Source organism: Muscardinus avellanarius (assembly GCF_963383645.1).
Source record: "Muscardinus avellanarius genome assembly, chromosome: 6".
Lineage (NCBI taxonomy): Eukaryota > Metazoa > Chordata > Mammalia > Rodentia > Gliridae > Muscardinus > Muscardinus avellanarius.
The window spans coordinates 52,592,216-52,605,609 of record NC_137791.1 but is presented as its reverse complement, the minus strand read 5'-3'; the positions used below and the strand labels follow the sequence as shown (position 1 = coordinate 52,605,609).

Genomic DNA, 13,394 nt, shown 5'->3' with positions numbered 1-13,394 from the left:
CAACATCACTTTTTTGGTATTCCTGGAAAAAAATATTATATAAGAAAATTATCAAGCCAAAATTGAGGGAAATTCTATAAAATAACTGGCTTATATTCGTTAGAAATGCCAAAGTAGCCGGGCGTGGTGGCGCACACTTGTAATCCCCATGGCTGGGAGGTGGAGACAGGAGGATTGCACAGGTTCGAAGCCAGGCATGCTGGCTTAAGAGACCCTGTTTCCAAATAAAAAAGTATAAAAAATAGGTCTGGGAGTGTAGCCCAGAGGTTGAAGTGTTTCCAGGAACCCCAATACCACCACCACCAAAAAAAAAAAAAAAACCCAAGTATCTCAGTACTTGGGAGGCTGAGACAGGCAGATCACAGGTTCAAAGCTCGCTAGCCTTGGCAACTTTGCGAGACTTGCAGCAACTTTGTGAGACTTTGCTTGCAAATAAAAAATAAAATAGGGCTCAGCTCAGCTCAGAGGTAGAATGCCCCTGGGTTTCATCCCCAGCAAAACACACACACACACACACACACACACACACACCCCTGAAGAAAGATGTTATCTGGAGAATATACACACATAATAAATGTAACACATGCCTTTTTTGACATAGGGACACAACTGAGAATACTGACAGAATTTGAATGAGGTGTATGCATTAATTTCCTAAATGTGATGTCTATACTGTGGCTATTTATTTATCTATTTAGCGGTACTGGGGTGCATTCTACTTCCGAGCTACACCCACAGCATTATTTTTTATTATTATTATTTTTTTTTTTTTTGGTGGTGGTACTGGGAATGGAACCCAGGGCTTTCTACATTCGAACTACACTCCCAGACCTATTTTTTTTATATTTTATTTGGAAACAGGGTCTCATTACATGGCTGAGAGCCTCACTAAATGGACTGGCATTGAATCTGCGCGATCGTCCTGTATCAGCCTCTCAAGTACTGGGATTACAAGCATGCACCACCGCATTCAAATATTTCTAAGACAAAGATATTTGAGTATCCTTTAGAAAATATACATGGAATTATTCAGTGATAATGGGTTATAATGTCTACTAATACTCTTAATTGGCTTTGGAAAAAGTACAATAAAAAAAGAACAAAGTACTGGAAGATTGCGGTTCAAGGACAGCCTCAGCTACTTAGCGAGGCCCTTTGCAACTCAGTGAGACCCTGTTTCAAAAAATAAAGAATAAAAAAACAGGGCTGGGGGTATAGCTCGGAGGTAGAATGGCCCTGGGTTCCAACCCCGTACCACACACACACACACACACACACACACACAAAAGAACAAAGTGCGGGGGGCAGGGGGCATGCAGGAGTAGCAGGTAGATATAAAGAATATGATAAAGTAAAATTTTAACAAACTAGGAGCCTGAGTGAAATGTATATGGGAGTTTGTTGTTTGTATGATTTCTGCATTATTTTTTATAGTCATGCAGTCCTTGACACCAAAGAGCCATCCTGAGAAATGTATCATTATGCAATTTAATCATTGTGGGGAGACAAAGTATATTTGCAGAAACTAAGCCAGATATGATATGACTAAGTGATATAATCCTAAAGGACCATCACTACACATGTAATCTGTAGTTGGCCAAAATGTAGCTATGGGGTAAATTTATATAAATTTGTATCATTCTTGAGACTTTTCTATGGGTTTAAAATTATTTCAAAATTTAAATGGGAAAATAAGAGTATATATAAAGAAAATTTAACTGTTTTCAATAATTAAACTGGTAAGGAAATACTAATGTTACTATAAAACTCATGTATATGATATGGCATAAAGCAAATAAGTAATCATGACATATTCTATAATATCCTATGTCTTTGAGAACCAGGATTACTACTGAAGAAAAAAGAAGATAAGGCTGGGTGTGGTGGCACACAACTATAATTCCAGTACTTGGGAGGCTGAGACAGGAGGGTTGCCTCAAGAATTTATCAAGGTTTTCATAAACTTAGAGACACACTATTATAAAATAAATAAAATAGGGCTGGGGATGTGGCTCAGAGATAAAGTACCCAGTACCACACACACATACACACAAAAAAAGAGAAATAAAAATTTGAAAAATTTTCTGGGTATGGTAGCATAGGTCAGTAATCCCAGTATTTGGGAGGATGAGACAGGAGGATGACAGGTTCTCAAAATAAGTAGAGAGGCAAGTGTGGTAGTGCACGCTTGTAAGCCCAGCATTTGGGAGGCTGAGACAGGAGGATCCAGGTTCGTGGACAGCCTCAGCTACTCTGTGAGGCCCTTTGCAACTCAGTGAGACCCTGTTTCAAAATAAAGAATAAAAAATAGGGCTGGTGGTGTAGCTTGGAGGTAGAATTCCCCAGGGTTCCATCCCTAGTACCACAAAGTACCGCAAAATAAATAAATAAATAAATAAATGGAGAGTAGTTGGGAGGCTGAGTCAGAAGGATTGCAGGTTACTGGGCAGCCTCAGCTACTTAGTGAGGCCATCTGCAACTTAGTAAAACCATGTTACAAAATAAAGAATAAAAATAGTGCTGGGGTTATAGCTCAGAGACAGAATGCCCAGAGTTCAATCCCTAGTACTGCAAAAAAAAAAAAAAAAAAAAAAGATAGCACTGGGGGTGTAGCTAAAGGGTAGAATGCCCTTGGGTTTAATACCCGGTACCACACACATAAAAACAAACAACAAAATATCTGAAAAATTTTAAGTAAAAACTCCTGAGTTGCTCAACTAGAAATATGTTAGCAGTATAGATTTCTAAGCTGTTTTGTCTAAAAAGGAACATACCTATCTCAGCCTCCTGGGTATTGGGATTGAAGTATGTGCCAACGCACCCTGCTCTTCCTCATAAATTGTAATTAAGCCTAATTACTTCTTAAAAATGATGAAATTATTTTAAAGTGAACAGGCTGGATAATATTCCAATTGTATAATAATGTTTAAAAACTCATACCACTTTGGGTGAGACAAGCAGGGATTGAACATTCCATTTTTTATTAAATATAAACTTAAAATAATGTAGTAAAAATGAAAGAGTATCTAAGCACATTATCTCTCACATGAGCAAAAAACAAAAATAAAAAAGGATTACTTTAATTGCTACTGTGCAGATACATGTTGAAAATCTATAGATTATCCTATTGTTAAGCAAATGGTTTCCAAAGTGGACACTACTATCCACACCCCCAAGCTTATGTACTAGAACAAATATAGATACATAAAAGAACACAAAGGGCTCAAAAATTAAAATAGCAACTAGCTGGGCATGGTGATGCAAATTTGTAATCCCAGTACTGGGATGCTGAACCAGGAATATCCTAGTTCAGCTACTTAGTGAGACCCTCTGCAACTTAATGAGACCCTGTTTCAAAATTAAAGAATAAAAAATTGGGCTGAGGGTGTAGTTCGGAGGTAAAATGCCCCTCAGTTTCATCCCCAGTGGGACAAAAAAAAAGTCCAAAAACTCCTATGTAACTAGCCAGTCATGGTGGTGCACACTTATAATCCCAGCATTTGGGAGGCTGAGACAGGAGGATCCTGGTCTGCAGACAGCCTCAGCTACTTAGTAAGGCCCTTTGCAACTCAGACCCTATTTTCAAAATAAAGAATTAAAAAATAAAGCTGGGGGTGTAGCTCGGAGGTAGAATGCCCCTGGGTTCCATCCCCAGTACCCCCCCACACACAAAGTAACTTTCTGCTTAATGATATTCTCCCAGAATACTTGTATTTCTGATGTGGTAGCCATATATATTATTCCAACTGTATAATAATGTTTAAAAAGTTGTAATGTATTAACACTTCTAAACCTAAATGCATAGTATGAAAAACAGCTGAAAGGTATACAATTCAAGATGTCCACTGCGATTAGAACTATAAAATAAATGGAAAACAATGATATTCTAGACTCATCTGAAAATCAAGTATTTCTTCAAGGAATACTCTTGCCAATTATTAAAGTGTTTCATCAATCATCAATCCTGCCTGACAAGAATACAATCTTAAGAGGACAAAAATCCTAGAATTCAGCTAGAATTTAGTCTGAGGTTTTTCCATTCACTGTAGTACAAGAATGGTAAATACTGAAATGCTGTATTTTCTTTTGTCTTAGTATATGTATATTCAGAAGGACATTCAGTCAACTTTCTGAGTTACAAGGGTTTGGTGATGGTTTAAGTAAAATTCATTGATAAAATTTTAAAATCTCATTGCAACCAATAGCTCCAATTTTCTTCTACCCTCTGGGCTACACCACCCAGATCTATTTTATTTTTTATTTGGAAACAGGATTTCACTAAATTGATGAGAGCCTCATTAAGTTATTGAGGCTGGCTTTCAACCTGCGATCCTCCAGTCTCAGCCTCCCAAGCACTGGGATTACTAAATTGTACCACCAAGCCCAGCCTTAAAGTAAGCATCTTAAGTAAAGGTTTTTGGGGGAGGGGGGCCCACTAGGGATTGAACCCAGGGGCATTCTATTCCTGAGCTACATCCCCAACCCTACTTTTTATTTTTATTTTGGAAAAGGGTCTTGCTAGGTTGATGAGAGTCTCGCTACTTGTTGAGGCTGTCCTCAAACATGTAGTCCTCCTCCCAAATACTGGGATTTCAAGCCTGTGCCACCACTCCCAGCTCAAAATTTAATTTTTTAGTTTTATTTTCTTGTAGTTCTCGGGTTCAAACCCTGGGCCTAACAATTGCCATGCAAAAGCTTTACCACTGAGCCACACTTCCAGCTAAACTATTTTTAGAGTATTGCAGGAGTACACCCTGGGGCATTATTTGGTAGTTACATACTGCCCTTAAAATACATTTGTACCATCGACTTTCATTCTTACATTTCTTTTTTTTTTTTTTTTTTTACTTTGGATATATTGTCATTCTTACATTTCTTAATTTTTCCCATGTTCCTGTCTTTAAGACCAACAACTGTATTGTATTTTGATATTTTAGCATTTTTTGTTTTTGGCAGTACTGGGGATAGAACCCAGGGACATTTTACCTCTGAGCTGCACCCCCAGCCCTATTTTTTTTTTATTACTCTTTATTTTGAAACAGTCTCACTGAGTTGCAAAGGGCCTCACTAAGTAGCTGAGGCTGTCTGCAAACTGCGATCCTCCTGTCTCAGCCTCTCAAATGCGGGGATTACAAGCCTGTGCCACGACGCCCAGCTATATTTTAGCTTTATTGTGTGTGTGTGTGTGGGGTGGGGGTGTCTGGGGACGGAACCCAGACGCATTTGACCTCCGAGCTACACCCCCTGCCCAATTTTTTATTCTTTGTTTTGAAACAGGATCTCACTGAGTTGCAAAGGGCCTCACTAAGTAGCTGAGGCTGTCTGTCGTCAAACCACAATCCTCAGGTCTCAGGTCTCAGCCTCCCAAATGCTGGGATTATAAACCTGCGCGACCACGCCCGGCTTTAGCATTTTTAATAGACTAATCTAAGTCATTTACATGACAGAAGCATGACATATTGTGTAAGTTTGGCAGGTTTAAAAATTTTCACATCATTACACTTGTAAAATAGAAATATCAAAATTAAGTGCTTACTGCTAAGTACTTCATATGAATTAATCCACACAGTCTTCACATAGTAAGATGAGATCTGCATATTGTCTCCATTATACAAATAAAAAAGCCAAAGGCAGGAGAGGTTGTCCAACTTGACCAAGAATAGGATTACAAACTAATTGGTGAAGGGCCATTCTTCAGAAGCCAAATTACACTGTCTAAAGTGCCTACTTGTTTAATGTCGAAACTGTTCCTCTAGATGATGACAAAATTAAATCATACCTTTATACAGTAGTGGGAATTAAAAAATAACTAACTCCTAGCAATGATTTCTTCAATGCGACACTAAAAACACTGGCAACAGAGCAGAAATAGGCAAATGAGACTACATAAAACTTTAAAACTTTTCTGCACCAAATGACACAATGAGAAAAGCAAAAGGCAATCTACAAAATGGGAGAAAACATTTGTGAATCAAGTATCTAAGAAGTTAATTCCAGAATGTACAAAGGACCCTACAACTCAATAAAAAAAAAAACAAGAACCTGACCTTAAAACTGGCAAACAACTTGAAGTATTTCTCCAAAAATGATATATCAATGGCCAACAAGCATGTGAAAAGATGCTCAACAACACTAATAATCAGGGAACTGCAAAATGAAAACCACAGTGAGCTATCACCTCATACCCTCTAGGATGGCTACTATCAAAACAAAAACCAGAAAGTAAGTATTGACAAGGATGGTGAGAAACTGAACCTTGTGCACTGTTAGCGGGAATATAAAATGGTGCAGTCACTATAAAAAAAAAAACAGAACAGTGGTTCCTCAAAAATTTAAATGAGAATTACCATATTTTCTAGTAATATCACTTCTGGATAGATATCAAGAATTGTAAGCAGAATCTTTGCACACCCGAGTCTATAAGAGGCTTATTGACAGGACATGGAAGGAACCCAAATGTCCACTGATAGACAAATAAACAAAATGTGGTGTACACATATATACAATGAAATACTATTCAGCATTTAAAGTAAAGGAAACTTGTCACATGCTGCATGACTGACAAAACTTGAAGACTTGATGCTAACTGAAATAAGCCCATCACACAAAAACAACACTGTATGATTTCATTTACATCATGTATCTAAAGTAGTGGAGCCCATAGAAACAAAATAGAATAGTGGTTGTCAGGGTATAAGGGAACCGGGGAAGGGAGAGACATTTAATTAGTACAGTTTGGGTGTGGTAAGATGTAAAAGTTTGGAAGAACCCTTGCACAACAATGTGAATATACTTAATACTACTAAACTATACACCTGAACATGGCTAAGAAAATAAATATGAGGGGGGGCATACTGGGGATTGAACTCAGAGTCATTCTTCCACTGAGCTACATTACCCCAGCCCTTTAAGTTTTTTTATTTTGAAACAGGGTCTCTCACTGGCCAGGAACCTATGATCCTCCATTCTCAGCCTCCCAAACACTGGGATAACAGAGGTACACCGCACCCAGCTTAGGATGGCAGTTTTATGTTGCACTTTTCACAATTAAGAAGAAAAAATTAACCCCTTTTTTCCACTTCGTTTTCCTGTTCTCTCTAATACACTGTTCTATAGTAATGTCTGACACTGGAAAAAGAGATAAGAACACAAAGACTTATCAAAGTGGAAAAGAAACTAAGAAAACAACAATGAAATAAACAGCCCCACTTGATGTATGTTACTGATTGAACCCAAATGCATTTTATCTCCATCCCTATTTTATTATTTATTTTGAAATAGAATCGCCCTAAATTGCTGAGACTAGACTTGAACGGGCGCTTCTCCTGTCTCAGCCTCCCAAGTACTGGCATTACAGGCCTGCACCATGAAGCCCGGCTAACCCCTTGGTTCTTATTAACTCATCAATAATTTTCTTCTTAACCTGGAAATACTTTGAGCCTCAAGTGAAATGTTATCCTATTGGCAAAGCAATAGTGTAGTGGCAAAGGCCTTTTGGGGTCTGAAAACTCACCTACTATTCTGACTTTGCCATTAATTATTATGTGACCTTGGGTAAAATATTTTCATTCATTCTGGCACTCCTTCATTCATTCGTTCCCTAAAACATCTTTTATCCGCGGGTAAATCGCATCAAACGTATCCTGTACCTCTAATATAGGATTGTTCGGGGGAATAAGTGAAATAATTCATATAAAATGCTAGGTAGAACTCTTGGCACTTTGTATTCGTAGAGTTACTTCGAAGCCTAGGACAATGAAAAAGGTAAATTTAACTATGAGAAGCCCAGTAGCCTATTCCTTAGAGACGTATCTAATCTGTCAACAATTACGGTATTATTCCTAACAAATCATTTCAACTGTGCGCTGCCCTCTCGTAAAGGATCGTCTCCTCGGGAAAAGCAGTGTCATGTCAGGCTCCCGGGCCGGGCGCGGGCCGCGCCGGGGGCTCACCGCGGGCGGCGGGCAGCGGGTACAGCTTCTCGGCCTTGTGCAGGAAGCGCTGGGCCTTGTCGCGGTCGCCGGCGTTCAGGGCCTCGCGGGCGATCTCCACACACTTCTCCGCCTCATCCCGGTTCCCCTCCATGGCGGGCGGCTGCTTCCGCTTCCTGCGGCCGCGCAGCGCGAGGGGAGCCGCGGCCGCCGCGGAGGGGGCGGGCGGCGGGCGGGGGGAGGAGCGCGGCGGGCGGGGGGAGGAGCGAGGAGCGCGGGGAGGAGCGAGGAGCGCGGGGAGGAGCGAGGAGCGCGGCGGGCGGGGGAGGAGCGCGGCGGGCGGGGGAAGGAACGCGGCGGGCCGGGAGGAGCGAGGAGCGCGGGGAGGAGCGCGGCGGGCGGGGGAGGAGCGAGGAGCGCGGGGGAGGAGCGAGGAGCGCGGGGGAGGAGCGCGGCGGGCGGGGAGGAGCGAGGAGCGCGGCGGGCGGCGGCTGCGCTCCCACGACGCCTCCCCGCCCGGCCCGCGCTCCGCCCCCGCCCCCGCCCGCGCCCGGGACCCCGCGCCGGCCTGGGGCCGCCTCCCGCGTGGGCCGGTTCGCACCCGGACCCGCCGGCCTCCCCGTCTGAGCGCGCGCGGGGCCGCCCGGCGTCAGGGCCCGGAGCCCAGCCGTGGCCGCCCCCCACCCCTCCCGCGGCACCGCTCTAACCCAGATGCGGCTCGAGCAACCCGAGGTAACGAGTTAAATCTGTAGTTTGCAATTTGGTGCAAGCAGATCAAAGCTGCGGTCATCCCCGGGACCAAAATACGACAGGAACCGGCCTTCAATAAGCAACTTAAGGCCTTCTCATTGGTAATATTACCTATGGAAAGTTCCATGTCATGCTGGTCTCCTTAGCGAGGAGAAAGGATCATTTGGAATGTTTATGCCCACATTCCAAGTTATTTTTTTCAAACTTGGGAATTTATTTGAATCCAACTGTCAAAATGATCCACTAAATCCAGCCACATCAATGTTTACATGTTGGACTCAGCCCTTCCATAACTTGGTAGTTCCAAAGGAACTTTCTATAAAACTAGGATAGTATATGCCCCAAAGATGACTTAATTTTCTGATTTGAAATCCATGCCTGGAACAGAAACCAGTAATATCTTCCAAATATAAATTTAAAATTCATTGTGTGGCAATAGCTACATACAAAACCTTCCCTGCTAGCCTTAGTAGTATGCTGTCACTTCCAGTGAATACAAGTGATGGACAAACAGCAACTATTCCCACTTCAACTCCTGCCAAACTTCTAAACTCTTTGGATGTTATTTTTTATTTGGGTTATCTGACTTTATTGATCTAGAGATTGATGGTTTAATTCCTAAGGGGAAGAAATGTGCTTAAGTCACTGCTGGATGAAATATTCAAAAGAAACAAGTTCCTGTTAAAATCAAGCAATTTTAGAACTAGTTTGGGATATGACCTTTATTGAACTTATCCACCAGAGTGGAAATAATGTCTGTACAAAACCAAATGTTTGTTACTATAACTTCTGCATCACAATTAAAATCCAAACAGTTTTTTAAAAACAGTCAACTCAATCAAAACCCACTACTTCAGAATCAATAGCTTCTTTGAAGCCACAGTAACACTTAAATATGGTTAAGACTCGAATGCAGAAATTTGGTTGGTTGGAAAGCTAATTAAACTTCCAACTTGCTCAAATAGAATTACAAAAAGGCAAAATTGTGTTTTTCACAGAGATACAGTCCACTGGAATCACCAACACTGGACAGCTGTTAAGAGTATTTAGAGTCCTGAGATAATAAGGAATCCAGGCATCCTTTAGACAGTCTTCTGTTGTCCTTTCTTCCCAATCAGAGATTTGTGGATGTGTGGGATGACACCTAGGAGAGTGACAGGGATTAATTCTACCTTTTAGTACACATATTTTTTATATCACAGTACTGAATCCAAGGTAGTTTACTGTTGAACTTGGAAGACGTCTTCAAAAACGTCAAGTTCATATATAAATAAAAACAATTATATACATATAAAAACCAAATTCCATGAAGCAACCATACTGCATCAATAAAAAACATCCTCAAATGTCCTCTCTTTTAAAAGCTAATAGAAATTAAAGCCAAGAACTCTTTCCTTTTCTAAAGAACTTAAAATGTTAATTACATACCACCACCAGCAATTGTAGCCTTGATCAGAGAATCCAATTCTTCATCTCCACGAATAGCAAGTTGCAAGTGACGAGGGGTAATGCGCTTTACCTTTAGGTCTTTTGATGCATTTCCTGCCAGCTCAAGTACCTAGAAGGCAGACTCTAATCAACCTTCCAACTTTACTTCGTCCAAGATCCATACAGCAGGAACCAAACCTTAGTGAATGTAAACCTACCAACTGTCGAAGCCTCCCACTACCTGAATGGCAAGTTATGCAAAAGCAGCGCAAGGGCACGCAATTCTTTCTATTTCGGAGAGCAGCAAACCCGAGCTTGGTAGGATCCCTTCCTAAACACCAGCTCCCTCTAGCGTTCACTCAGGTTCCTCGCCGCGCTTAGGGCCTGGGAGTTTTCTTGCATCACTTTCCTCCTTCCCTCTCGCCGCTTTCCCCCGCCCCCCAAACCTTTTCCAGATTACAGGCGTACACCCATTTACCTCTGCGGTGAGGTACTCCAGGATGGCTGCGCTATACACAGCGGCTGTCGCGCCCACACGTCCATGGCTGGTTGTCCTAGATTTCAGGTGTCGATGAATACGGCCCACAGGGAACTTAATAATAAGCACAAACATGAATGCACAAATAGATGAAAGTCAAGATGGGCAAATTATACGCGCGCCAAAGCCAAGGGGCACGGTCGCCGGTGCAGCAACGCGCCCCGGCAGCCACACACGTGATCTAGGCCCCCCTATTTATCGTTATCAGCAGCCTAAGTCGCGACACATCACCCACGCAAAGATGGGACGGCCTTCTAATCTACAGCGATGACAAACAAGAAAGGAGGTGCAAAGAAAGACGCCACGGCCACCAGACTGCACAAACAACTACTGACCTGCAAGCCGGCTCTCTGCGAGCGGGAAACCGCCTTTGTCTTGGCCTTTCCGGAGTCCTTCCCAGCCTTACCGCCAGCCTGCGGCGAGCGGAGGAGGCACGGAGAATATAGGATTACCTCGGCGGCGCCCCTCCCCCACCGCCGCGCGTCCCGGGCGCGAGCGCGTCCCCGCGCCCCGCCGGGGTCCCCGGCCGCCGCGCGCCGCCCGGGCGACCCCGCCCGCCGGCCCGCGCCGCGCGCCGCCGCGGACGCGCGCCCCCGCCCGCCCGCCCGCCGGCCCCCAGCGGCGCTGCGCGCACCACCCGCCCCAACCGTCGCCGCCCGCCGCGAGATCGGCCGCCGCTCCGCTCGCAGCCGACAAAACGCCTTCCCCCGCTCTTCCAAACCCCATCTCCGCGCGCTCCCAACCGTCGCCACTTCATTTCCATCCCCGTGGCTAACGGGCTTCGCCCCGCCGTCAAAAACCCGCGGAGTCATTGTGCGTCCCTGTTAAGTTACCATTTCGAATTCTGCTGAAGCTCAGACAAGCAAGGCAGAGAAAGGGTGAGAGAGGGCTAGTCGGACCCACAGCGAGATCCCACCACCTACTCCTTCGTCGCACCGCGATTCAAACTGCGCTGTCTCCCGCCTTCCCCGCTCCCTTTATACTGCAGAATGTTCCCTCATCCGGGAACTCGGGTTGCTCATCCCACCAATGGCTGCCACCCGCCCTCGGGACGCGTCCTTGAGGCTTTAGCCAATGAGAAAGCGAAGAAAAGGGCGGAGGGGCGGGCCCTTCCAAACCAGAGCCACGATTGGGCCGTGGGGAGGGTGGGGGAGGGCGGAGGGATGGGAACTGGGGAGAAGAAGGACACTGCCGCGCGAGGGAAGAAACAGAGCGAGCTGGAAGCCGGGGCGAGGGGGTCTGCCGCCTGCGGTCACGTGTCTGGAAGGTGGAGCTGAAAGGCTCAGGTCCGGTCGCGCTGTAGCATCTCCCCTACCCGTCCCCTCGCGGGGTTCTGGAGACCATGTGAAGTCGCCTGAAGGTCTAGCATGGCCTCCGACCCAGCTCCTGATTTCTGAGCAAAAGGCCTGATTCCCTGCATCCGTCTTCCGGGTCCCGGGCCTCCTGCCCCTGGCCTCAGTCTCCAGTCCCAAAGGCCCGTCCTGTCTGACAGGTGGCGCGAACACGTCCAAGGAAGAGAGCTCAGGTCTGCCCACAACCTTGTAGAAATTCCCTGTTTCTTCCCCGCCCCGCGCCACCGACGGATCCCACTGCATTCTCAGCTCATCTTCCACCCTTCTTTCTTCAGCACTTTTGAAATCCCCCACGAGATAGTTCTACGGCAACAAATGGTGGAGCTAAGTCACCTCGCTGGTCATAAAAGATCATTTTGTCTGCGCACAGGAAGCATAGGGTGAAGCGATATTGTTTTCTTTAATCAAATCATTAACCCTATTTTTTGGATACTGCACATCTATTGGTTGGTTGTACCTATAGCCTCGTGTCTTAAGTTGATTTAGTGAAGCCTCAAAGCTATTATGTGTCAACTTTTCTACAGTAAACATTTTGCTACATGACAAATGTTCGGTAAATGTCAATGGGGTAAACTAACATGATTCACAAGCGGTTACAGATGGTCCATGTAATCAATTACAAATGGTAGGCTTAAAAAATAGTACTGTACACACAGTACTAGCGTAATGCCAGCTACTTAGTCCCCAGTTAATGGATTAGCAACACCTGTGTACATCTCTAGCCACTTGAGGACTGTAGTGAACTAAAGCTTTCATATTGATTTTGCTGAATAGTGCATTACACTTTTAACAAAATAGTTTCAACAAGAGATTTTTGAAACAAAGTCTAAAGTACTTTAGATTGAGTTTCAGTTTGATTTTATCAAATTAGAGGACCTCCCTATTTCTACTAGATAAATTCTAGAGAAGAGATTCTCAAAGATTTTGACACTAAGACTTATTATTTCTCCTTGGAACTAAGGAATTACGATGTCATCTCTAACAAGAATTGATATAATGACGCTAACAAGCTATAAAACCTGATGTAATGGTTAACCTCGGCACCAATGAGGTTCCATGATACATACCTCACTAACCAACGTGAATATATCCTCAAGTTTAAATAATTCTCTATGAGCTCTTTGCTATGAAGCCCAGCTAAAGGAATTTATTGTGCCTTGCTGAATAGTGGTTGAGAAAATGAACTCAAGAGCAGGTAATTAGGAATTCTGCTCTGCCTCCTGTGTCATTTTAGCTACCAACCTTTTGGAGCTTCAAGGTCCCCTTATGTGAAAAGGGTATAGTAACACTTTTTTTTAGGTAGTTGTTATTTGTTGAAAGATTAAAGGAGTTAAGGGAGACTATATACAAGGTACATGGTAGCATATGGTTGGCCCATAAGAAGCACTCAATAAA

The 13,394-nt window shown here is 43.8% G+C and overlaps 2 protein-coding genes across 2 annotated transcripts in view; both read right to left on the bottom strand.

Moving 5' to 3' along the window:
- The window catches only part of DNAJB14 (DnaJ heat shock protein family (Hsp40) member B14), a gene marked incomplete at both ends in the record, with an annotated part of 50,453 nt that extends 42,368 nt beyond the window's left edge, over window positions 1–8,085 (bottom strand). Inside the window, one exon of the mRNA XM_080697740.1 lies at window positions 7,953–8,085. Coding sequence (XP_080553866.1) covers window positions 7,953–8,085 — 133 coding nt within the window. The remainder of the gene's footprint in view (window positions 1–7,952) is intronic.
- A 1,632-nt stretch (window positions 8,086–9,717) lies between these two features.
- Window positions 9,718–11,608, bottom strand: H2AZ1 (H2A.Z variant histone 1). Its single transcript, XM_080698080.1, has 5 exons — window positions 11,481–11,608; window positions 10,983–11,060; window positions 10,588–10,701; window positions 10,110–10,239; window positions 9,718–9,825 (listed from the first exon to the last, which is right to left on the bottom strand). The coding sequence occupies exons 1-5, from the start codon at window positions 11,481–11,483 to the stop codon at window positions 9,764–9,766; spliced, it is 387 nt and encodes a 128-aa protein (XP_080554206.1). The 5' UTR covers window positions 11,484–11,608; the 3' UTR covers window positions 9,718–9,763.
- Window positions 11,609–13,394: the final 1,786 nt, after the last annotated feature.

Excerpts from the sequence above, each read along its gene's own strand:
- H2AZ1 (XM_080698080.1), bottom strand. Across the intron at positions 10,702-10,982 it reads CGCAGAGAGCCGGCTTGCAG|TTCCCTGTGGGCCGTATTCA; the intron begins GTCAGTAGTTGT and ends CTTATTATTAAG. Across the intron at positions 9,826-10,109 it reads GGCTACAATTGCTGGTGGTG|GTGTCATCCCACACATCCAC; the intron begins GTATGTAATTAA and ends TCACTCTCCTAG.